Here is a 26,351-nt window from a genome sequence, read left to right on the forward strand (position 1 = left end):
TGTTCTAGGCTTCATCAACAGGAGTATAGTGTCCAGATAATGGGAAACAGTAGTCACACTCTGTTTTGCCTTGGTCAGACCCCACCTGGAGTCTTGTGTCTAGTTCTGGGCACCACAATTTAGGAAGGATATTGACAGACTGGAACATATGCAGAGGAAGGCAACCAAGATGATCAAAAGTCTGGAAACCAAGCCTTATGAAGAACAGTTGTGGGAGTTGGGTATGTTTAGCGTGGAAAAGAGGAGACTGAGAGGAGATGCAATAGCTGTCTTCAAATATCTTAAGGGCTGTCACGTGGAAGATGGAGTAAGCTTGTTTTCTCCTGCTCCGGAGGGTCGGACGTGAACCAATGGCTTCAAGCTACAAGAAAGGCGATATGGACTAAATATTCGGAAAATAACTTTCTGACAGTGAGAGCTGTTAGACAGTGGAACGGACTCCCTTGGGAGGTTGTGGACTGTCCTTCCTTAGAAGTTTGAAAGCAGAGGTTCGATGGCCATCTGCCATGGATGCTTTAGGTGAGGCTCGTGCATTGCAGACGGCTTGGACTAGATGACTCTTGGGGGGTCCCTTCCCATTCTATGATTCCATCTAGCCCAGTATGTTCTGCTCTGACTGGCAGCTGTTCTCCAGGATCTTGGGTCTTTTCCATCACCTGCTACTTGATTCTTTTGCCTAGAAATACCAGAGAATGAACCTGGGTGCAAACTGAGCAATGGCCCCTCTGATAAAATCCCAATTGAACGGGACCAATGTGCCAGTCTCCTTAAGGTCACATCAGAGGTACCATTTCATATATTGTGAAGGGGTGAAGAGATTTCACCCCTGTGTGGGGGGAGAGGACATAATTTCTCATCTGGGAGAAAGAAAAGCAGCAGAATATTTAGTATGGTCACTTCTTACAGCTCACGTTATCATAGCAATGTCATCAACACGCGCTGAACTATTGCCACCCCCACCGCTTTTTTAAGGGAAATGGATAGGTGCCGATTTAATAGTTGCTCAAATTACGGAGTTAGCCAGGAAGGGGACCTGAAGAGCAATTGCTCGTAACCTGTGAAATAGTGGTCCTCTGCAAATTGTGCCTTAGCACACCCTGGTGTAAAGTTAGGGGTTAGAAATGATTACGAATCATTTCACTCTGTCAAAGCAGGATCACTGAAACCCTCAGTTTGGAAAAAAAAATGCTATAAATTCTTCCATCAATGGTACTTAGCACCAGCCCAGCTTAATGCGACAGTCTTCCTTAATACATTTAAATGTTGGAAAGGTGGAGCCCTTATGGCAGATCTTTTCACAGATGTGGTAAGAATGTAAGCTTCCATAGAATAATTGGAATATATATAGATCACACGTAATTGGAATAATTGGAATATATATAGATCACACGTAATTGAGTGTCCTCTGAATGTAGAGCCTTTATTTATTGTGTTAAAGGCCACCCCAATATCTGCCGAGGGGTAGCAAGGGATTCCAGAGGTTTTGGCACTTAACCAGGGGTTGTGTTGTGGCGCCCGCCCTATGGAATGCCCTCCCATCAGATAAACAACTATACAACTTTTAGAAGACATCTGAAGGCAGCCCTGCATAGAAATGTTTTTAATATTTGACGTTTTATTGTGTGTTTTTTTAAAAATCTGGAAGCTGGCCAGAGTGGCTGGGGCAACCCAGTAAGATGGGTAGCATATAAATAAAATAAAATAAAAATAATTAAGAATTACCGGTAGTAGTAGTAGTAGTAATAATAATAATAATAATAATAATAATAATAATAATAATAATAAATAATTCATTGCTTTAGAAAGAGGAACATCAGATATTGGAGTCTTTATAAATATGGTTTATCTTACATATATTTATACCTGAAGTCTTCATTGGAGGGGGCTCATTAAACCCTCAAAGTCTATCTCATTGCTTCTCTCATAGCTTCAGCAAGCTTTGGTCCAAAGTGGTAGCTGGTCATGGGCCTGTCTTTTGGTGCAGCCTCTTCCAACCAGTGCACATTGAGTTCCATTTCCTCCATTTTCTTCCCAGAAGCCTTTGCAGAAAAGCAACACTTCCCGTTCTGCTTCCAGTATCCCCCTCCCCCATCACCCTGGCATCTTCCATTTCAAAGGCCTCTTGCTAAAGGCACTTTCTCCTGTGGTGACATCAAGCCCCTTGTAAACCTGGCACTCTCCCTTTCTTGTCTTTTGCTGAAAGTCTCATGTTTTGTCAGGGTAATGACTGTGTAATCACCTACCTTTGTCCTTTGATGGCAGCTCTCTAAGCCAAGCTCCTGAGGAAGCTGGCTTGACTTATTTTTTAAGGTAGAAGGTAAAGGGACCCCTGACCATTAGGTCCAGTCGAGGATGACTCTGGGGTTGCAGCACTCATCTCGCTTTATTGGCCAAGGGAGCCGGCGTACAGCTTCCAGGTCATGTGGCCAGCATGACTAAGCAGCTTCTGGCAAACCAGAGCAGCACACGGAAACACCATTTACCTTCCTGCCGCAGCAGTACCTATTTATCTACTTGCACTTTTGTGCTTTCAAACTGCTAGGTTGGCAGGAGCAGGGACCGAGCAACGGGAGCTCACCCTGTCACGGGGATTCGAACCACCGACCTTCCGATCGGCTAGCCCTAGGCTCTGTGGGTCTCCAGCTTTTATTAAGGACTTTTTTATTATTAAGGATTACAACTCCCACCATTTGAGGAACACTGTCTTAATGCCTTGCTGCATTCAATGACCAAACCCCACATTTACAAATTTCAGAGATTATGGGGAGAACCTGGCACCCAGGAATTTTAGGGGATCCTTGTCCCTTGCAAACCTGTAGCAAAATTATTTAAGATGACTTGCCCAGCATAGTGAAATCATCTACCTGTGAGGGTCTCCCCTGCCTCTCAAATCAGCTTGCACAGTTCAGGCCATGAAAAGTCACAAGCAGAGAGGAGTTGCAGAGAAAATAGCTCCAGATGGCTCATATAGGAGATTCCAGCTGCACACTGCAGTTGCAGACAAAATATGGACAAGGTCACTCTTAAGCTACTGACCCAGAGAAATTTTTATTTGATTCCCTTCTAAATTGTGGTAAATGGCCAGCTTCCGTTCAAAGAGTATCGTCAAGGGGAATTTGACTTGGAGCCTGGTTCTGACTATCCTATTTCCTTTTGTAACAATCTCTTGAAATCCAAATGGAGGTGGTGGAGATAAAAATTAGGGCGTGCATACATGCAGGAAAGAAAACAAACCTTTCTTACCCAAAAAGTATACCCATTTGCATGTTTTAATTAAGACTGTTACTGGAAAAATCTTAAAAGTCATGAATTTTAGCCAGGTATGCCAGTAAATTTGCAGAAGCAAGAAGTATACTGACCATGTGTGCCTGTGTTGCAACTGGCATCTTAAATCAAGGGTTGCCTATGTGCTGCTGTCCAGATGTTGTTGTACTACAACTCCCATCAGCCCAATCCAGCATGGCCAATGATCAAGGATGATGGGAGTTGTAGCACAACTTCTGGAAGGCATCACACTGGCTACTCCTGTAGAGGCATTCTGTCCCACATGGAGGAAAAAGCCAGGAAGCTCTCTTTAAATGGTGCTTTCTATCAGCAGTTACTAATACGTTTGTAAATTGAGAAAAGGGTAGTCTTTGCTTTGGCTTTAAATTTGCTTCCTAACATCTTTTCAGTGAATCTTTTTTTTAAAAAAGATCAAGTGAACAATATAACCCTACTTTTAATAGTGCATTATTCTTTAATATTAAGGACAAAAAATGAACGAACAATAGTTTTGGTTTTCCTGTGTGGTTCAGTGGAACGACAACTTCTTTTCAGAGAGTTTGATCGACCATAGAGAAAACGTGTTGGTTGGTCGGAAGGGATGTGTAGGGAGTGGGATCACAAAGGGAGCTCTCCATCTCTGACCTCCAGGTGTTCAGTACCTTGGCGTCTCTCTACCTGCATGAAGACTGCAGTGTCTCAGACCATGTGACCACAACCAACAAATGTAAAGAGGTTGGAAATGGAGATCGTGGCGCAATCCCACTCCCCTGCATTCTATGTGTGTGTTCTAAATATGATTCTGACCATGTTCAAGGAGCATATTCTGCTCAGGAATAGGGTGTATTTTGCCGCACAGCCCTGAAGTGTTTGGACATGATTGATGCAAGAATTAAAACCCTCACATTAAATCCTGAAGTCACTTTCTTGTGGATTTCTTGTATGTGGGGTTTGTGTGCATGTAGGTGAGTATGGTAGAGACTGCTAATCTTTTATCTGTCTTTTGATGTCTTATTCCAGGAACAGCCCAACCAGGCCAACTTTGCCAATATCTGTACTGGATTGGAGGTTCTCAGCTTCCTCCTTACCGTACTCCAGTCTCCAGCTATTCTGAGTAGCTTCAAACCTCTGCAGCGAGGGATTGCCTCTTGCATGACATGTGGAAACACCAAAGTACTAAGAGCTGTCCACAGCCTCCTTTCTCGCTTAATGAGCAACTTTCCTACAGAACCAAGTATGTTGGGGAGGGGCAGCCCTCTGCTCCCTGCTTTATTTATTTAGAAAAAAACCTTGTGTGATCAGGGGAAAAGGGCGAAACATCTCCAAATATGCGATCCTCTCATTTGTGCTGGTTTTTATGGACTGTTTTTTTTTTAATATTTGCACTTTCAACCCCAATTAAAAGAAAAAGTTGAAATAAGTAATCATGAGAAATACATCATTATCCAGTGGCATAAAAACTTAATAACCTGTGGCAGTTATTGCTTTGGCTCAAGAAATGCATGTCATAAATTTAATGTCTTTTGCAATTACCATTTTTCTGCTTTGAAGGTGCAGTTTTTCAGTTGTTAAACATGGCTATTTTAATAAGACAAGAAAGGGAACTTGGGTGTAAAGCTAGACTTTAGCTAACAGGGGATGAGAGGGAAGAGGAAGTAAGTCTTAAAATTGCAACTAGGAGAAATGTATGGTTGTGAACTCACTACATTTCAGGTAGGAAATGTGAAGAGAAGTCCTCAGTCTGTTGCAGAAACCCACTAACAAAGAATTCCAAGTCCCACAAGAGGGCAATATCTTTATTACGCCCACTAAAATTCCACAAAGCTGTGGACAAGCTTTCAGGTTCTCCAGAAGTCTTCAGCAGGCTTCCTCAACCTCGGCCCTCCAGATGTTTTGAGACTACAATTCCCATCATCCCTGACCACTAGTCCTGCTAGCTAAGGATCATGGGAGTTGTAGGCCAAAAACATCTGGGGGGCTGAGGTTGAGGGAACTTGATCTTCAGCAATCTTCATCAGGGATGGGAAACTTCAGGCCAGGGGCTGAATTTACTAGTAGCAGTGTAAAATCCAGGTATGGGCATTTGTATCCATGTGCTCACTGTTTGAATGAAAGTCAGCAGAAATAAATACATATGAATCTATCTTGTGTTCGGTTTATTGTTAACTGTGGCGTAGGTACTTCAAGTGTTGCCTCAAAGTATGAAGAACTGGAGTGTCTCTATGCAGCTGTTGGGAAAGTTATTTATGAAGGACTTACTAATTATGAAAAAGCTACAAATGCCAATCCTTCTCAACTCTTTGGTAAGTTCCTGGTGCATTACATTATTAGGGCTGGGCATTCGACTGGTCAAAACAGATTTGGCCAGTTGACTGATCATATATTGTCAAATATTTTTAAAGCTTGAGCCATTATAAAAGCAGCAAAGAAGATATTCAGCTAAACTGTTCTCGTGTAAGTGCTTTTGGCTGTGTAACAGAACGTCACTTCCTCCTTTTCTTTCAGCACATGCCCTAAATCTGCTCCAGAGAGTTAGAGGAAAAATTCAGGTGTGCTTGCGCTAGCAGAACACTGCCCATAATCTTTAAGAGATATGATACTTACATTAATTACAAGAACCAAATTTGATATCACTTGTAAAAACTGACTGATTTTGTTTTAAGCATGGGTTTTGTTAACATTCATGTTCTTACATTTTAAAAAATGTTGTCTTTTCCTGCAAGGAGCTCAGGGTAGTTTACCTAGTACTCCTCCATTTTTATCATCACAGAAACAATCTGTGGTAGGTTAGATGGAATGTGTGTGTGTCACAAAATTGCCTGATGCATTTCATGGCTGAGTGAGGATTTGAATGTGGATCTGGCCCTAGCATAGCACTCTGACCCTCAGGGTTGGTAGATACTGCCCTCCAGATGTTGCTGGACTCCAGAGCCCATCAACTTCATCCAGGATGGCCATTGATCAGGGGTCAATGTTGTAGTCCAATAATATCTGGGGAGTACCCTGCTGCTCTGCCCAGTAGGCAGCGCTTTTGGCCACTGTTTTCCTGTTTGGAGATGCCTGCAGTTTCAGCAGATAGCCAGTGTTGGTTAGAGCGTGGTGTTGATAATGCTAAGGTCTTGGGTTCGATTCCCCATATGGGTTGTCTCCATGTTCCTGCATTGCAGGGAGTTGGACTAGAGATTATACTCGTACCTTCTAACTCTACAATTCTATGATTCTTAGATTTATTTTGCTTCTAGGGTTGTCTCTGGTTTCTACAAAGGTGGGGGGCAAGTTGCCCTCACGTCTGCCTTTACGAACAAATGGCGCCATAATAAGATAAACTGAAAAGGAAGAGATAAGCTGCCGTCTACACATTGAATATTGCAATCTGACACTTAATGGATCATAAGTGGCTATTGAAATGTGGCTAGAGCATTCATGATCCTCTAGCAGATGGCTCAAGAAAAATAACGAAAGCAGATGTTGTTTGTAGAATAGGCTTCTCCTTGGGAATCTGTGTTTTTTCCTGAATGAAGCCATCAAGTGTTAATGAATAAAATATTTATTTATTCTGTCCAGCTGCTTAATAGCTTCAAATATATTCATGTCAAAGACGGTTTAAGCTTTTTGACCTGCTTTATGTTCCTTTTGAACTGTTCAAACCTGCCCCCTCCAGAGCCTCTCCACCAAGGCCACCCCTGCTTTTAAAAATGAATTCTTTCCAATATGCTTATCTTGCCTTGGCATGGCTGACAAGATCCATTTTCTCTCATAGGAGTGTGATCTCCTTCTTCAGTTCCCCGCCCCCAAGACATTTGGTCAATAATTGCATCACTTCTACAATGTATTTACAAAACCCATGATTGATAAGCCAGGACAATGGTTTGAGTGTAATGTACCTCTTGTAGTGAGGTCTCTGGCAACGATTGGCTGAGCTTCTCTCACTGCCATTGGTTGAGCAGCTCTGATGCTTTATAGGGACAGGGCAGGCAGAAGGACCAAGAGGTAGATGGACCCAAGAGCTTTGGGCAGGGATAGCCAACCTGATGCCCTCTAGGTTATAGGACCACCACTCCCTTACCATCTGCCATGCTGGCCGTTGGAGTCTTACGACCTCTGAAGGGCACTAGGTTGTTTAATTCTGGCATCATGGAAGAGCAGACTTTAGATGGCAGCTGGCCAGTAGATGCAGGATAGCTAGGAGAATGGAGCTGGAAAGGTTATAGTGGTTCCAGAGCCCAGAGGAATGATGAGAAGAGAAGACTAGGCTAGTTGGAGGAGCCACAAAGGAGGAGATCCTATTGGAGAATGAATGAGCAGAGAGAAGTGCTTCACGTGATCAAGAGCTACAAAAGTAATAAAGGCTAAAATCCACCCGTTGGGTCAAAATAACCAACGTGATCTTTAGCTTCATCCCTCTCATTTGTTTCAAAAGCACTATTTAAACTAATAAGCTTATATGTTGGCCGCAAGTTGCACGCGATCGCCAGACCTATTCTGTTCCTTTGTTTTCCAAAACAATAGACTCGTTTCAGAGACAATGCTGAATGTATTCTCTTCATCCTTTGCATCCGCAATAAGCTTCTCCTCGTTCATTCACATATTAACTTTTTGATTAAACAAGCAGGGGGTGGTTTTCTCTTTTGTCCTTTGTCAAAGTGCCTGAGCGGGCAGCACGGATGTGTTGAAATGATTAAACAATTTGGCAAGTTGGGTCTATCCTCAGCTTGCCACAGAATTGCTTCTGTCAATAACGCGGGCCTGGAATTGCAATGGCTTAGAGAGCTGGCTGCTTTAAATGGCAAATGTCCTTCACTATCCTAGCCTGTGATCTGGGTAGACAGATGTAATTTCACTTTGGGAATTGCCTATTTGTCAGGTGTCAGGTTGTGCTGTAGAACACACTAACCAAGAAAGATACTTCTTATCATTTGTCCAGAACACTCCAAGGTTATAGAGCCTAGTGTTGTTGTCCCCACCCCACCCCCAAGGTAGTATACAATCTTACTGAGGACACCTCACACCCCCCCCCCCACAAAAAAAATCCCAGCAAGTCCATAAGCAAAGTGCAGACCCTTATAAGATGCAAAATGACAAGCATGCTTTATTGAGAGGGAGGCAGGAGCCTGAGGCGTAGGGGGAAATAAGAAGAATAAGTTATTTAATCTCTTGGCTACCAAAATTGGAGTGTCTAAATCATTTGGGGGGGATTTCTGCAGAATTACTGAGTTACGGCTTGATAGCAAGAGCCTTGGAGATTAAGTGGCTGGGTTTTGACAGCGGAAGCGTTTGACCTACCGCAGGTGTGAAGGCAGGAGGTGCCCTGTAGATAGCAGCCTGGCTGTTTTGCATTCAGTAGAGTCTTGTCAGTTGTCAAATGCAAGACCTACCCTGGGAAATGTTCAGAAGTCATTTGAACGTTCACAGAGAGCGCTTGGCTTGTTTCTACTGGTGATTTCTTGGTCAAACATTTTGCTGTATACTGTACCGAACAATCTGCCACCATTCGTTGGGCGGGGGGATTTTGTTATATACTGGCCTACAGGTTGGGTTGTATCCAACCAAGTTCTACTCTGAGCAGACTCCGTGAAATTAACGGACCTTAATTTCAGCCAGTGCACTCTTGAGTAGGACCAGGATTGGCTACAATCAGATGACAATGACTTGACTAGGCATTCAGCTTAATAAACTGTGGTTAAAAGATTAGGAATGGGCAAGTGAGATTTGAACTAGCCATGGGAATGGGATGTGGAGCCATGGGAAAGATGGCATCTCATGAAGGGATGGGATGCTCAGATGTGAGCAGTTATCCAGTGCAAGGGAGGTCTAATCCCTATACAGTGGTGCCTTGCAAGACGAAAATAATTTGTTCCGCGAGTCTTTTCGTCTTGCGATGTTTTTCATCTTGCGAAGCACGGTCCGTTGCAACTGCGCCTCTTCAAGCGGCTTTAAAAAAAAGCGCAAGACGTTTTCGTCTTGCGAAGCAAGCCCATAGGGAAATTCGTCTAGCGAAGCAACACAAAACCAAAAAACCCTTTCGTCTAGCGAGTTTTTCGTCTTGCGAGGCATTCGTCTTGCGGGGCACCACTATATTAGACTGCCTACAGACTAGGCAGTAGTTGTTGGGTTGAGTGGAGTGGGAAGAAATGAATTTGGTGAGGATAGAGGAATATATGTTTTTATAGTGTAACACCAGTTGAGGTTGGGATGTGGGTGAAGTCGGCTTTGATGCAAAGTAGACAGTGGAGGAGACTTTGGAAAGGAGCTGAACCCATATTGAGCCATTTGACTGTCCAGTCTGTAACTCTGTTAGAGAGGAGTCACTCGTTGGAAGGAAAAGATGGTTGCCAGAACTCACCCACCCCGTTAAAAGTTTATATCAGGCATAGACAAACTTGGCCCTCCAGATGTGTTGGGACTACAACTCCCATGATCCCTAGCTAACAGGACCAGTGGTCAGAGATGATGGGAGTTGTAGTCCCAAAACATCTGGAGGGCCGAGTTTGCCTATGCCTGGTTTATATCTTTGAACTGCTCCTCCATAGTAAAAAGTAATGCTTGATTGTCTTGTTCAAAGTAGGACAGCAACAAATGTTTCCCCCCTCTAATTATTATTATCTTCATTAATGTATGAGTTTTGTGTGTGTATGTGTTTCAGGTACTTTAATGATTTTGAAGTCTGCATGCAGCAACAATCCCAGCTACATAGACAGATTGATTTCGGTCTTCATGCGATCTCTCCAGAAGATGGTGAGGGAACACTTAAACCAACAGTCCCAGGCAGGGGCAGCAGAAGCAAACACAGGTAATAGCTTGCAACTCCCTGTTGGCAAGGCTCAGCTGAGTGTTACAGTAATGTTATTCCTTGATATAGGGATTGGACTGCGTTTGGAAGGCTTTCCATTTCAAAGTGTCCCCAAAACTAAGGAAGATTCAGACATGGTTTTCAATCGAAAAAACCCTAAATCGTCATGTACATAATAAAATAATGCGTGTGTCTCAATTCTGATTCTGTCTGCAGCTGGTACAAGTGAATTGGTCATGCTCAGCTTGGACTTGGTGAAAACCCGCCTTGCTGTGATGAGCATGGAAATGAGGAAGAACTTCATCCAAGCTATTCTGACATCCCTCATTGAGAAGTCAAACGATGCCAAAATCCTCCGCGCTGTGGTCAAAATTGTGGAAGAGTGGGTGAAGAACAACTCTCCAATGGCTGCCAACCAGGTAATCTAAAGAGAGCTTCCTGTAGAGAGAGCAAAAGAAACTTCCTACTGTAGCTTTGTCTTGCTAGATGTTGGCTCACCTAATTTGACAGTCAACATGTTGTAGTAGTTGAAGTTCCAGACGAGGGTTCAAATACCACACCAGACACAAAACTCACTTGGTGTCTTCAGTCCAATTAACGTCACCAGCTTGTTGTGGGTGGGGAACCATGTATGCTATTCCAAGCTTTTTGGAGAAAGGGAAGCATAAAAATGTAAAAGATTTTATTTATTTAAGTTATTTATATATAGCTTTTCGGGCAGACCTACCCAAGCAGTTTGCTGAAGAATATTAAAACAATAGGCACCAATATATATTTTTTAAATGTTACAATAAAAGGAAAATACAACTTGTTTGTTTAGAAGAAGCTATTGCTTCTGCTTCTCCAGTCCCCTCAGGGCAAGGTGGTCCTTTAGACACCCCTGTGGTGGCAGCTGGTGGAGGAAAGGGCCGCTGTGGGAACTAGGTGGTGGAAATTCCCCAATTTTCTTTATTCTCCCCTCCCCCTCAGGGCAAGATGGCCTAGTGGTGGGAGTTAAAAGAAAACATTGAAAGTTGAATGAGCACAGTTCCTTACTGGGCGGGGTAGGAAACCTTTGGCCCTCCAGATGTTGCTAGACTAGAGCACCCATCATCCCTGATCATTGGCCTGACTGGCAGAGTGATGGGAGTTGTGATCCAAGGCATCCGGAGAGCTACAGGTTCCCCGCCCCTTGTAATAGGGTTTGCTTTTAATTGCATTTTCCTATCAAAAGGACGTGTTCCAAAAGTAAACATAGACCCTAGGATAACATGTCAATGCTTCTTTAATGCTGCGTTTTACAGTATTTATTTGGAAGAGGGATAGATAGCACAATGGACCCCAGTAGCCACTCTTCCTGTTTGGGTTTTCTCTGTTTAGGTCCAGGGAATGCTCCAAAGTGATGGCATCAAGGGATTACAAACACACACACACACACACACACACACACACGTGCTCACATTCTCTTTCTTGTGTGTGCACAAGGGGAATTTTGTATCAAATATCACACCCGTTTTTGCGTCACTCCACAAGCAAAGCAGTTCTGAGATTTTGTGGCTGTCAAGGACGGCTCAAAGCCAATCCTGCTGTAGAATTCTCCCTGTAACGATTTGGCTGCCGTTTTACATTAATCCTGCAGTTGATAAATAGGCAAGAACATAGCTATCCACACATTTTGCAGTATGTAAGCCCTGTGGTTTTTCACTCTTAAAAAAATTCAAACCCCCATAAAACCTCTAAATCTTGCTGTAGCTTTTGAACCATACTCTTTGGTGCTTTGTTCATATCCTTTGCTCTTTGCATTTTGGACTTAAATTGTAGTGGTTTTAATGCTTCACTCTTATTTATTGTATTACTTATTTTACTTTTTTTAACAAAAAAAACTGTTTTGTTGTGTGTTTCCCTTTAAACTTTTTGCTGCAGGGCAAAAGGAAAATACGTGTGAAAGCAGCGTTTTATGTAGTCTTAAAGTTTATTGACATAGTGCATGGCTGTTTGGCCGAAGTCATAGGTAAATTGGTTGTATACTCAGTGATGTCTTGACAGGAGAATGGAATAAAGAAACCAACTAGGTTGCAGCAGAACAACCTTTTAGTCCACACAGTAGGAACCCCAGTGCACACCTAACCCCGCAGTACAAAGCCTCCAGTCTCCATCTCACGGAGTCAGTCTAAGAGGATACAATAGTCAGTGGCATCAAAAGCCACAGAGATATTGAAAAGATGGATAACTTTTAATTGCACTCATTGGATGTGAGGCGTAGGTCAGCAATTTAAACAATCAAGCACCCAGTGTCCACAAAGTTAACCCGTTATTCAAAGAAACGAAACAGCTCAGTCATAGTGGTCACACAATCGTTCCCAGTAGGTCTTGCCCCTATGAAGCAGTTGCGAGGCCTGAAGGTCCCCACCTTCCCACTGCTCTCTAAGGCTCCTCTCTCGGTTCTCCTTCCCCAGCAGCCTATGGCTCCGTCATTGAGTTTCTCGTTGCTCTACCCTCTTCAGTTCTTTTTGTGTTCTGAGAGACCACAGGGGAGGGGAACTGTTCGCAGCAGGATGGGAAGACTTCCTGGCTTCTTCAGCACCCAACCTCCACTCTGCCTCTTGCCTCTTGTCTCTCCCTCCTCTCCTTCTTCTGAGTCCGGACTTCTGTCTGCCACCGTCTCTTCCTGCTCACTAGACCCTGTTGCCTCTTCAGCTTCCAACACCTCCTCCCATTCTGCTCCCTCTGACCACTTAGCATCATCCTACCACCAATCCCCTGGCTCTGAGCCTTCTTCCCCTGGGGGGTTCCCTTGGGGGTTCCCTGGCTGGAGCTTCCCGCCACTCCCCCTGCATCCAGCTAGTTCGTGACATTGGATTGCTGGTGGGTACCCCATAAGTTCCCACCTCCCATAATTTTCTTTTGCACTTCTGCAAAACCTGGGGTACCCTTGTGCTTGCTGGTCCCTGCCAGTTGAGTGTAAATAGTGCCGTTTTGGCTATGTAAGCAATGGTATGCACAGTCTGAATACCGGAAAGGGCTGTAGCTCAGCGGTAGAGCATCCACTTTGCATCTAAAATGTCTCAGATTCACCCCCAGCATCTCCAGGTAAAGCTGGGAGAAACTGCCTGAAATCGTAGATAGCTGCTGCCAGTCCGGGTAGACAAGACTGATCTGAATCAGTGTAAGGTAGCTTCCTATGTTTCTAAAGAGAGGAAAAGATGTAATTGCAACTATGTCTGCATGCTAGGACCAAGACATGGAAATCACATATAGTCCATAGTGTTTTGAGGATGCCAGCGCTCCACAATTTCAAAGGCAACGTGAAAAACTAATTGCTGTCTTCTTTTTCTTTTCAAACAGACACCTACGCTCCGAGAGAAGTCCATTTTGCTAGTAAAAATGATGACCTACATTGAAAAACGTTTTCCAGAAGACCTTGAATTAAATGCCCAGTTTTTAGACCTTGTTAACTATGTCTATAGGTAATTATAGCAATTAATCAACTGGTTCAGCTTACTGGTTCATAATTTGGGCCATGTATGACCTTAATAACATACCATCAATCTCTTAAAGCTAATCTAGATGAGTTTTTAGGTGGCAGGGGCGGGTTAAAGTAACTATTCTTCAAAGTTTCATAAATTTTCCTTGTTCATACCTTCAAATCCATGGTCAGTCTGCATTTTCTTTGCTAGGTGAAATCAATATATACCGTGGCACATGTTAAATGCACTAATCATGTGCCAAATTACACGGTGTTCCACAAATAATCAAGGATTGCAAGAGTTCAGAATTTTTTATTTTATAATAAAATATAATTAAATTGAGGGTTTTTTTTGCAATTTGTTAAATCCCAAACTCTTCCCTATAAAGCATGTGAACATACTTATTTATTACTGGATTTATATCCCACCTTTTCTTCAAGGAGCTCTAGATCCATTTACATGCAAAGCATATCCTCTAGCAGCAAGCTATTACCCACCCATATTCCTATATTCTTGGTTGTCCATGTGTATATTACAGAAGCAAGACCTAGGAAGTTCTCCCTAGGGTGTGTCTTCACCTCTGAGAGGATAGTCTCTGTAGGTCAGAGCTTTCCAAACTTTTCATGTTGGTGACACACTTCTTAGACATGTGTCATTTCGCCACACAGTACTTCAGTTTTGCATCATTTCATGACACGGCAATTCAGTTCTACTAGCAAACCAGAGGTTAAGCTAACCCCTTTTCAGCCCCAAAAGGAGCGTTTGTGTGACACACCTACACACTGCAGCTGACACACTAATGTGTCACAACACATAGTTTGGAAAGCTCAGCTCTAGGTATTTGCAAGTTCTGCTGTGATTGACCCTGCAAGTGCAAACTTTCATATGTTTAAAAGGGCACCGGGTCGTTCAGAGGCTTCTGAGCCGGTTCAGCGGAAAGCACATAGAAACCCCTTTCAGATCTTTTTGCTCGGTGAGTTAAGGCCTGACACTTCACCTGTGGGGACATTGGGGTGGACAGGGCTTAGCCCTGTACCGCTTTAAAACTTGCATGTTCAGGAGAATGGTTGAAGAAGGCTTTTGTCTACCTGCAGTGTTGGAAATAGGGCTGAGAAGTATTCTGGGATTCCCCCAGCGCCTTCCAATGTATGTCGGCAACACAGAAGCAAAGCGCACACTCCAGAAAAAGATGACTCCTCCTACTGTCTGATTTCCTTCATGCAAACTCATCCTGTGATTCATGCCCCTCTACCTTTTGTCACAACGCCCTCCCCCCAAATCTCTGCTTTGCAAGTTCTGTATTTTTAAATGCTGCTTTTTTCCTAGGGACGAAAACCTTTCGGGCAGCGAGCTTACCGCTAAACTTGAACCAGCCTTCCTTTCGGGACTCCGTTGTGCTCAGCCGCTCATCAGAGCCAAATTTTTCGAGGTTTTTGACAACTCCATGAAGCGCCGTGTCTATGAGCGCCTGCTTTATATTACCTGTTCTCAAAACTGGGAAGCCATGGGAAGCCACTTTTGGATCAAGCAGTGCATTGAGGTAGGAGTGTGTGTGATGTGAATGTTTGTAGCATGATAAATGCATGTGGTCTGCCTAACTTCTTGAATATCATTAGAATTAAATTATACATACCCTACTAAAGTCCCAAAGTGATTTACAATCAAAGTAAAGTATACAATAAAAACCACAAAATTATAATCAGAATTTAAAATTATAGTATAGTATCACTGGTGCGAGGGACGCGGGTGGCGCTGTGGGTAAAACCTCAGCGCCTAGGGCTTGCCGATCGCATGGTCGGTGGTTCGAATCCCTGTGGCGGGGTGCGCTCCCGTCGTTTGGTCCCAGTGCCTGCCAACCTAGCAGTTCGAAAGCACCTCTGGGTGCAAGTAGATAAATAGGGACCGCTTACCAGCGGGAAGGTAAACGGCATTCTGTGTGCTGTGCTGGCTTGCCAGATGCAGCTTGTCACGCTGGCCACGTGACCCGGTAGTGTCTTCGGACGGCGCCGGCTCCCTGCCTCTTGAGTGAGATGAGCGCACAACCCCAGAGTCGGACACGACTGGCCCGTATGGGCAGGGGTACCTTTACCTTTACCTTTTATCACTGGTGCGGCCCAAAGGCCTGGGAAAACAAAAACAAAAATGTATTTGCCTTGTGCTGAAACAGTGTTGTTGTTTTTTTGTAATTCATTTTGATTTTTTCTTGTAATCAAACCGTATATAAATTTTATGAAAAGAAAAAACGAAAAAAGAAATACATCCTATTTGCTTCCTATCCATGAACTGCTAAGATTCTGTATGAACTTCAGTAAATGTTGATAAGTTGACGAATGTGCGTATGGCAGCACAAATGAAAGCGGGCAGTCACCTGCTAGTCGTTTGTCACTGTTCATGAGTGTAACCTGGAAATCTTTGAGATTATGTAGATGCACGTAGGATCGTCCTTGTTCTCTTGCGATAGTTGACAACCTCCACCTTTCATATATTCACTGTAATATATGCATCTGTGTTGAACAATGAAGGATAAATCAAGTTAATAAGGCGAAAGCTCAAAAGCTAAGAGGAATACAAAGCACTTTCTGATTGAAGATGAAATAATGTGGATTCAATACATAACCTAAATGCTTGCTGTGTGAATACTAAACAATTACTTAAACACTAAACAAGAGAACTGAATGGGAAGCAATTACTTTAATGTAGCAAGCTACCCCCTACCCCTCAAAATAATTAGTGCTCATAACCGCAGGGGGGTTAGGCGGGGAATTGCCAGGCACGTAAAAGAATTATGTGTTTTAGCTTTTCATTCCAGCTGCTGTTCAGCTACTTTTTGGGGGGAAAGAAAAAAAGAAGTATGATTGCGTTTTAGGTGCGAGAGAGAAGTGATCTAGGCATCCTGACTATATCATCCTTTCGTTGGTTCAGTCATTTTTATATTCTGCCCTTCCTCTCATAGGGAGCACAGGGTAGTTTACAATAAAAATAATCCAAGGACAATTATAAAGAGGCCTTAACATCCCTTAACGCCAGAGTTTTCCTTCTCCTAGAACCTCCTTAAACCTAGAACCTCCTTAAACCTCCTCTGCCTGACGGCTATACTTATTGGTGAGAGAGGCTTTGAGACTAACCCCTGATAAATAATCTTTTATCTGCTGCCTTGTGGGACAACTCCAGGAAATGAAAAGGCCAAGGAATAAACCCTACACCGATCCAGAGTGGAATCCCTAACACAGTTGGACGGCGCCTTGTACGCCTCCTCCTGGCAACTCCTGTAGCCAAGCTGGTGCCAAATGTACTGTTCTGCTTCCCTTTGGACCACATCAGCAAGGCCGAAAGAAGGGTCTTGTTGTCTGGGCAGCCCAGGGCTTCCCCATATACTAGCCTTCAGTCAGAAGGGCAGTCAAAACTTTGCTTTTTAATCGTGCCTTTGAGCTGCCCTAGATATTTTGAATGCTATGTTACCGACTATTGCTTTCTACTGCCATCTTGTGCTCTTTTGTACTGATCTCCTTAAGGAGGAAGAACAGGATATAAATGATTTCAAAAAACCAAAAATAAACAACTGCCTAAGCGAGTGAATCAAAAAATGGAAGCAGATGCTTCCAATCCCTTCCTCGCAGCTGCACCAGGGGAGGAGAGGGTCACAAACATCATTTTTAGCATTGCATCTGAACTAGTCCAGTAAGTTTCACTGCTCCCCAATGGAATCTGCTTCCAGGAATATGCAGGATTCATGCGACGAGTTCTGCTGATAGCAAGAACATAAGAGCCCTGCTCAGATTAGGCCAAAGCCCCAGCTAGTCCAGCATTCTGTTCTCAAAGTGGCAAACTAGATACCTGTGGAATGCTTGCAAACAGGACCTACGTATGACAGCCCCCTCCCCACTTGTGATTCCCAGCAGATGTTATTCATTGACCTAATGCCTCCAAGTAGCATAGCTTTGCTCTCCATGAATTTATCTAATAGTCTTTTAAAGCCATTCTGGTCAGTGGTCGTTGTTCCCTCTAGTTCCATACTTTAACTATTGCACTTTGTGATGTCCCTTTTTTTGGTCCTAAATGTTAGAATCATAGAATCATAGAGTTGGAAGAGACCACAAGGGCCATCGAGTCCAACCCCCTGCCAAGCAGGAAACACCATCAGAGCACTCCTGACATATGGTTGTCAAGCCTGTTCCCTAAACTCAAGTGGTCTAGCCAAGGAATGTAAAACTCCCCTCCTGGATATGGGTTGGCATGGAATGTCCTGGGAGAGGCAAACGCCTGATTGGTTCTTAGCCAGGACTTGAAAACCCTGGGCAGGATGGGAAATGTAGTTCATCATTCCTGCAGATGTGTCACTAAACCGTGATTAAAGCCAACAAAGGAAAGGGAGACTCTGGCCCAGAGGGAATGGGAGGTTGGCTGTAGCCTACTCCCAGTCATCTTGGCCATGAGAAGAGTTCTGCACAAGGGCGCTTACTTACATGTGGTAATAAAATAAACATGCAGGAGTTCTTTGGTATGTTAGCCTCAAAAACCAAATAGTTTCATGATTGCTTTTAAAACATATTTAGCTCTTGCTGGCTGTATGCGAAAGAAACACCACAATTGGGACCAGCTGCCAAGGTGCCATGCTGCCATCCATCACAAATGTTATCAACCTAGCTGACAGCCACGATCGGGCAGCATTTGCTATGGTGACCCACGTCAAGCAGGAGCCTCGCGAAAGAGAAAACAGTGAATCTAAGGAAGAGGTAACTTGGTTTTCATATTGCAATATGCACTTTAGTGTCTCTTTATATCATCTCAGACCTCATGTCCTTTTTCTTTTTTCTTCTTTTTAGGATGTGGAGATAGACATTGAGTTGGCTCCAGGTGATCAGACTAGTACACCCAAAACCAAAGAGCTTTCTGAAAAGGACATTGGCAACCAGTTGCACATGCTAACCAACCGGCATGATAAATTTCTTGACTCTCTTCGAGAAGTGAAGGTTGGTCCTTTGCTAGATGCCTTGGGTTGTTCCTTAGGAATGGTGGTATATACCCATTTAAAGTTAGTTAATAACCGTGCATAGGATTATGTAGTGTTTGTCATAGTATTGCTGCAGCTATGCCATAGCTGTGCTGCGGAATAAGACTGTGAGGGATGACTTGCTGGTCTTTATGTATAGAGTCATGGCCTGTGGGGGGCGGGGAGGCAGGCGAAGGAAGCTCCTTCATCATTCAATATGCCTAACCGTATTGATTTTATTTCAAGACTGGAGCCCTGCTAAGTGCCTTTGTGCAGCTGTGCCATATTTCCACGCCCTTAGCTGAAAGGACTTGGATCCAGCTGTTCTCCAGATTGTGGAAAATCCTATCGGATAGACAGCAACATGTGAGTGTGAATTTTTTATTATTACAACAAAGCACATTTTGAAGGTGTGAAAAAAATCTGAAAACATTTTAAAATTCTAATTTTTTTGTTGCCTCATGCTGGATATTGCAACTGCAGAAAGCATGTAAAACTTTGGAGGAATTAAGTGCAGTTGGTGAAAGAGAGAGATTCAAACTTTCTTGGGAATAATATATTAGAGAAATCTCTAGTTCAGCGTTTCCCAAACTTGGGTCTCCTGCTGTATTTGGACTACAACTCCCATCATTCCTAGCTAGCAGGACCAGTGGTCAGGGATGATGCTTGCTACATATTCGGGGAACCATTTCAAGCCGGCCAGGACTTGTATTTTATAAATGTAGGCAATTAAGAAAACTTCCTTCAGTGATAGTTAATGATCTCTAATTTTACTTGGTTTTGTTGTATATAGCAAACTGCTTGTTTTTTCCACAATACAGGCAGTATGTAAGCACTTTTATAAATAGTATTTCTGAGACTAGAAGTACACATTTCTGCATCTTTGCTATTTGAGATCATTGCATGCGAACTGTCCCAATATATTGAGGTTTCTGTGTTGAAATGACTTGATTGCTTTAACACGAAGATTCAGCAGTTTTCCCTACCCTCCTATCTCTCCTCTTTCAGGCCCTTGCAGGAGAAATCAGCCCATTCCTGTGTAGCGGGAGCCATCAAGTGCAGCGGGACTGCCAGCCTAGTGCACTGAACTGTTTTGTGGAGGCCATGTCTCAGTGTGTCCCTCCCATTCCAATCAGGCCCTGTGTGCTGAAGTACCTGGGTAAAACACACAACCTCTGGTTCCGTTCGACTCTGATGCTGGAGCACCAAGCCTTTGAGAAAGGACTGAGTCTCCAGATTAAGCCTAAGCACTGCACTGAGTTTTATGAGCAGGAAAGCATAACTCCGCCTCAACAGGTAGGGAGCAACATTTGAAGGTTGCAGGGTTCAAAAGCGATAGTAGTCAAATTCGCTATTTCTTTTAAATTTCACCGGTTTCCCTTACCTCAGGATCTGCAGCCCAGAGTGGCTTCAGATCTTGGCTAAGAGAAACCTTGGTTGCTTCAGCTGTGATTAAAGCTAGTGGATTAACTGTATTTGTGTGCTGGGAGGGAAGAATTTGTGTTAAGAAATGACTGGTGAGGAAAACCCTGTTCCCAAGCTTGGCTTTATAAGTTTGTGAACCAAGGTTAGCAGTATGTCTTTGCTGGCCCTTGGTGGCTGAATTTTCCCCACACACTCCATTGTTCAAAGTTGAAACAGCAGATCTCTCTCACACACACACCTGGGGAAAAAATTAGAATATTTTTCAGTATGTACTTGAGCTTGGCAGGATGTGAAGGAGTAGGATGGCCACGCCCACCACTGTCATGTGACTTCTGGAAGTTTGGCCAAGGGTGTATGTATATGACCCACGAGGTAAAAACGTCAACTGCCCTTTGGTTTAAGCGATGGTTTTGTGTGGGAGTGCTGGCAGTCTTCTGTGAAGGTGGATCCTGGCCTGCCAGCTTCCAGCATTTCCTCGACATGGCTCTCCCAACAAAGCTAGTTCCTGACCGGGACAGTCAGCTGATAAAATGTTCTTAGCCTTGATGGAATCAGGCACTCATCATATTGTGAACTGCAAAAGTATAGGCCTATTCCAGAAGCCCAAGACGCCAGAGTTGCCCGTGTTTGTTTGGCCAGCTGCCTGATTATTCCAGTTCCCGGCTCATAGCTTTATTGCAGAAAATGTCTGCTTCATAATGGGTCGGTCATAAACTTTGTGCCATAGCAGCAACATTTATTATATTGTTATTGTTGTTCTTTTTGCTTTTCCTCTCCCTCTAAGGAAATACTCGATTCTCTTGCGGAGCTGTACTGTCTATTACAAGAGGAGGACATGTGGGCTGGGTTGTGGCAGAAACGCTGTAAATTTCCGGAGACGGCAACTGCTATTGCTTACGAGCAACACGGCTTCTTTGAGCAGGTAGTATATTAGATTAAAAATTGACCATATAAATATGGCAAGCACACAGAGTGCGGGTGCGTGATTGTACTGGAAGCATTATATAATGTCCCTGTATTGAAGAACAGGGGCTGCCGACAACCTTGATATAGCGTGTCTTACAAGCGGAGCTACAGTCAGGCAGCGCATGAGCGAATTTAATTGAAGGGCTTTTTCACTCCTCTTCAGACAAGCATTCCCCTGAACTTGACCTTTCTGATCTAATTGTTTTAGTTGTTCAACTTTTAATTGTTATGCTTTTTAACAGGCTTGCTTCAACACATGTTCCAATTGTAGATGTTTTTAACCTTTCGATGGAGTTTGTTTTATTGTATATTTTAAAGACGTGGATATTTTATACTTGTAAACCACTTGGAAGCCAGTTTTGTGCATGTAAGTGCACCATGCGCTGTAGAGGGAAGTGAGGGGCAGATGGGGCTTGTCAACCTGGGAGCATAGCCCACCTAGGAGAAGGAAAACTCTGACCATAAACAACCTCTGCCTCGGGAGAAGAAAAGGCTAAGGGGAAAACCTTACACAAATCCTGAGTGGAGTCCCCAAGGCACAAAAATGCATAGCTAAGTGTAGTATGAGAGACATGATTGTCCTGGCTGTGACAAGCAAATAATAATAATAATAATAATAATTAATAATAGAAGATTGCATTGATGCCCCACCCTTCTTCCCAAACACATTTGTGATCAAGCAATGTTGTTAAAAATAAAATGCAAATATATTTTAAGTGGGGGCGGGGGGAGCGCAATTAAAACAGATTCAGAAAGAGATGTCACCAAATCACGTGCTTGGATAGCCTGATGAAATAGAGGAGTTTTCAACAGGCATCTAAAACAGTAGTACAGTGAAGGTACTTGCAATTAATGCAGATGGGTGATATGCACATTCCGCCCCCCCCCCCCCACCATATCCAGGAGCGAGGGCCATACATGCACATCAGTGGCACCAGTCCTCTGCTTGAGGAAAGAGAAGCTTTACTGAATGCAGCTGTGGATCTTATTGGCTACAGTCTGTTGCACAGCCTTAATTCTGGCTTTTCAGATCAGGAAATAGTGATACAGCATCTGTTTGTGAGTGTGCCGCCTCCTGTAGGATCCCGTGAGAAAATAAGCTTCTTCAATTTCTTCTAGGCACAGGAAACCTATGAGAAAGCAATGGAGAAAGCGAAGAAAGAACATGAAAGAAGCAATGCTTCCCCTGCCATTTTCCCAGAGTATCAGCTTTGGGAGGACCACTGGATTCGGTATGTTAATTGAATTTGTTCTACTGCTCGGTTTTGATGTATCTTAAAAGATTTCATGTGAGGCTGAACGTAAAATTCAGAAGATATTGAGGAATGGGCAAATTTAGTTGAATCTCCTGTTGTTTAACTGATGCCTCAAGCCCATCAGTGGCACCGTTTGCTATTGGTTGAACAAATCTCATCATACTTATTCCAGATCAAAACTGCTATACAGGAAAAAAACACCTTGCTTTTTTTTTTTTTAAAAAAAAACAACCTTTAATTTGCCATAGTTAAAACCTCTTTTTAACCATGCATTTTTAGTAAATGTTTTGGCAATAAAAACTAAAAAACAATTTGGAAGCTTAAAAATTCAGACCAAAACCAGGAAAACCTGCCTGGGTTGTGTGTGATCAGATGTGCAAGTATGGCTCAGCCAGGAACATCTGGGTAGAACTACCGTATTTTTCCGTGTATTAGGCAAGGTTTTTTGACTCAAAAATCATGTCAAAAAACTGGTGTCTTCGTATACCCGGATAGTGGCGTGTGAGGGGAGCTGGTTTGGCGGCCCATTCTCTAGGGAGCTTCCTGCCCACAGTGGCATGGGGGGGGAGTGGCTGCCCACTTTGCCAGCCCCCAATAACGGTCCTGCTGGGGTGATGGCGTGTGTGCAATTCCCCCTTTAAAAAGCTCAAAAACTTTGGGCCACCTCCCCTCATTTTCTTTAAATTTAGTCCCCCCAAATAGGGGATGTCTTATACATGGGGGCATCTTATACACTGAAAAATACAGTACAGTGGTACCTCGAGTTACAAACGCCTCAGGTTACAAACGCTTCAGGTTACAAACTCCGCTAACCTGGAAGAGTTACCTCGAGTTAAGAACTTTGCTCCAGGATGAGAACGAAAATCGTGTGCCGGCGGCACAGCGGCAGCAAGAGGCCCCATTAATGAAAGCATGCCTCTAGTTAAGAATAGTTTCAGGTTAAGAACGGACCTCTGGAATGAATTAAGTTTGTAACTAGAGGTACCACTACTAGCTTTTTAAAATGCTTGAGTAATTTGGACCAACAACACCATCACATCCATGCGTTGAGACTAGCTGGCCTAGCACGTGGAATCAGTAGCGATGCAGAGAAAGCTCCCTTGGAAAGCGTGGCTTTCAGAAGCCTGAATTTTGCTTCCAGGACCTCATCACTACATTTCCCCATGTAACTGGTGACAGGCAGTGTGCACCACAACAACTGTCTCCTCCCCAGCACTATCTACCAAGCGCCGGGCATTTCCAGTCAGCTTGGATTTAATTTTGGGGTTGCATTTGCCTTTTTGAAGAAACTAAGGCACCAGTGCCACTCAGGAGATTGGAGACTCCCTGATCCACTTAAACAAGTCTTGCTAATGGCACTGTCTGACTCAGGGATGTGAGAATCTGCTTCAGATCACCCTGATTTGCCTCATTGTTTGAGGTCTCACAGAGCTGATGCATACGCCTACTATTTATAAATTGGGGGGGGGGCATTCTTCCTTTGTCGCGGGTGGCGCTGCGGGTTAAACCACAGAGCCTAGGACTTGCCAATCAGAAGGTCGGCGGTTCGAATCCCCGCAACAGGGTGAGCTCCCGTTGCTCGGTCCCTGCTCCTGCCAACCTAGCAGTTCGAAAGCACGTCAAAGTGCAAGTAGATAAATAGGTACCACTCTGGCGGGAAGGTAAACAGCGTTTCCGTGCGCTGCTCTGGTTTGCCAGAAGTGGCTTAGTCATGCTGGCCACGTGACTCGGAAGCTGTACGCCTGCTCCCTCAGCCAATAAAGCGAGATGAGCGCAGCAACCCAAGAGTCGGTCACGACTGGACCTAATGGTCAGGGGTCCCTTTACCTTTACCTTCTTCCTTTGTAACAGTTGTATGCTTGACTTTGCATTCGTTTGTGTTTTACATATTTATTGTAAGCCTCCCAGGGGAGTTTGGTTGGGCAGCATTTAAATGTCACAAATATGTTTGTAAAATAAACTCCCTCTATTAACTATTTGAAATGGGCAAAGGTACTCTTAACCAGTGAGATCAACCTTGTGTTTCCTTTTTCAAGGTGCTCCAAAGAGTTGAACCAGTGGGAAGCTCTGACAGAGTACGGCCAATCGAAGGGTCATATAAACCCCTACCTAGTCCTGGAATGTGCGTGGCGCATCTCCAACTGGACCGCCATGAAGGAGGCGCTGGTGCAGGTGGGTGTCCTTCCCTTTTGTCCCGGAGGATCCGGTTTAATCCATGATTGTACAAAGTGCAACTGTAGGAAGGCAGGCCTGCAGCTCCTATCAATGGAAGCTGCACCCTATGGGGTGGTGGTGCGCTTCCTTGTGATGGAGTGAGCAGCCAGCGAAGCTTGTGCTCTGCATGCAGGTTTCCCAGATTTTTGTCCTAATTATTTCTTCAAGGGAAGAAGATGCTGATTGAGCATCTGCAAATGTAACACGGACAACTGGCTTCTGCTTCCAATCATTCTTGCCCTGTGTCTGGGGAGCTTTTTTAGCAGACGAGAGGAAAAGGGAGGCAAGCGAAGTGCGCAGGTATGCACACTGCAGTCCCCTGGTTCTCAAGAAACATCTGTCAGTAGGACAAGATGAAGAGAGTCAGGCTACTTTCCCTGGCTGCAGTGAAGACAAATACCCTTTGAGGAGCTAGATGCACTCCTGCCTTCGTAATCTTGCTTATAGGAAGGTGCTACCTCCCAGCTCCATTCCAAGTACACTGGAGCTAAAAGTGAATACTGCTAAGAGTTTTTGTTGTTTAGTCGTTTAGTCGTGTCCGACTCTTCGTGACCCCATGGACCAGAGCACGCCAGGCACTCCTGTTTTCCACTGCCTCCCGCCGTTTGGTCAAACTCATGCTGGTAGCTTCAAGAACACTATCCAACCATCTCGTCCTCTCTCGTCCCCTTCTCCTTGTGCCTTCCATCTTTCCCAACATCAAGATATTTTCCAAGGAGTCTTCTCTTCTCATGAGGTGGCCAAAGTTTTGGAGCCTCAGCTTCAGGATCTGTCCTTCCAGTGAGCACCCAGGGCTGATTTCCTCCAGAATGGATAGGTTTGATCTTCTTGCAGTCCATTGGACTCTCAAGAGTCTCCTCCAGCAGCATAATTCAAAAGCATCAATTCTTCAGCGATCAGCCTTCTTTATGGTCCAGCTCTCACTTCCATACATCACTACTGGGAAAACCATAGCTTTAACTATATGGACCTTTGTTGGCAAGGTGATGTCTCTGCTAAGAGTTATGGGCAGCCTATTTAGTTTGGGATGGCTCTTTGCCTTACTTCGTGTTTGAGCCACCTCACACCAGGTGACCTCCGGCAAATCCATTCTCTTCTCTGTTTATTCTCTCACTCACAGGAAACCAGTGAGGACTATTTCTTCCCTTCCTTGGATGATTGTGCTCCTCTTTGTTCTCTGTGAAAACAGGGATGGCGAACCTGTGGCCTTCAAGATGATGTTGGACTGCAGCTCCCTTAGCCTCAGCCAACATCACCAGGGATAATGGGAGTTGACCACGGGTTCCCCATCCCTGATGTCAAACCTAAATAGAAAACTACAGGTTATGAGCTTGTTCTGATGTAAAATTGTTTTGTTTTTTTAATCATTTACCTGTGGTTGAGCAGTTTAGAGTGGGCTTTGAGATCACTTCCCCACCCCCTTCAGGAACACCAATTCCCCTACTAAGTAGCTACATTAGTATTTATATCAACTGATTGAACCCGGGTTCCTGCTTAAACAATAATCTGAAATAGTTTCACATTGTGATTTCAGATACCAGGTTACAGGTCCGGTTGAGGCTTCTGTACATCAATATTGTCCTTGGCCTCAGGTAGCAAAATGTCTTGGGCTGGTGCTAGTTCAGTTGGTACCCTGGTTAGCTCTAAAGTCACTGCTGATGCGCCTGATAACTTAGGCACAATGGAGAAATGCATGTTTCAGGAAGGTGACAATGGTGGGAAGGAGCATGTGATTTGTCAGCCAGTGTCCTATGGGAATAGCTGCCAAAATATCCACATGTAAGTAATACTGAGAAGAGAGCAGAGTCATTGTCTTATTTCATGTCAGGGCATGGTTCTTTCAATAGTTCTGAGCTTTCATTTGTTTCATTTTGGTTCCAGAATTTGTGCAATAAGCTAAGTGCAGCATGGTCTGATATACCTCTTCCTCCTCCTGAGTCTCTCTGTTTACTTTCTTAAAGCCAGCATTGGGAACGAAGGCATAAAACACTCCTGATGGC

General features: G+C 44.0%; 1 protein-coding gene across 5 annotated transcripts in view; it reads left to right on the forward strand.

Moving 5' to 3' along the window:
• Positions 1-26,351, forward strand: part of TRRAP (transformation/transcription domain associated protein) — a 166,916-nt gene that overhangs the window by 67,936 nt on the left and 72,629 nt on the right. For all 5 annotated transcript variants that reach the window (XM_083474105.1, XM_083474102.1, XM_083474104.1 and 2 more), the window contains 13 exons: positions 4,285-4,498; positions 5,442-5,567; positions 9,908-10,054; positions 10,271-10,473; positions 13,379-13,500; positions 14,827-15,040; positions 18,054-18,233; positions 18,324-18,470; positions 18,737-18,856; positions 19,499-19,786; positions 20,700-20,837; positions 22,001-22,113; positions 24,174-24,309. In XM_083474105.1, the coding sequence (XP_083330231.1) occupies positions 4,285-4,498; positions 5,442-5,567; positions 9,908-10,054; positions 10,271-10,473; positions 13,379-13,500; positions 14,827-15,040; positions 18,054-18,233; positions 18,324-18,470; positions 18,737-18,856; positions 19,499-19,786; positions 20,700-20,837; positions 22,001-22,113; positions 24,174-24,309 (2,148 nt within the window). The remainder of the gene's footprint in view (positions 1-4,284; positions 4,499-5,441; positions 5,568-9,907; positions 10,055-10,270; positions 10,474-13,378; positions 13,501-14,826; positions 15,041-18,053; positions 18,234-18,323; positions 18,471-18,736; positions 18,857-19,498; positions 19,787-20,699; positions 20,838-22,000; positions 22,114-24,173; positions 24,310-26,351) is intronic.

The sequence above is a fragment of the Podarcis liolepis genome (assembly GCF_965112155.1).
Source record: "Podarcis liolepis genome assembly, chromosome: 14".
NCBI lineage: Eukaryota > Metazoa > Chordata > Lepidosauria > Squamata > Lacertidae > Podarcis > Podarcis liolepis.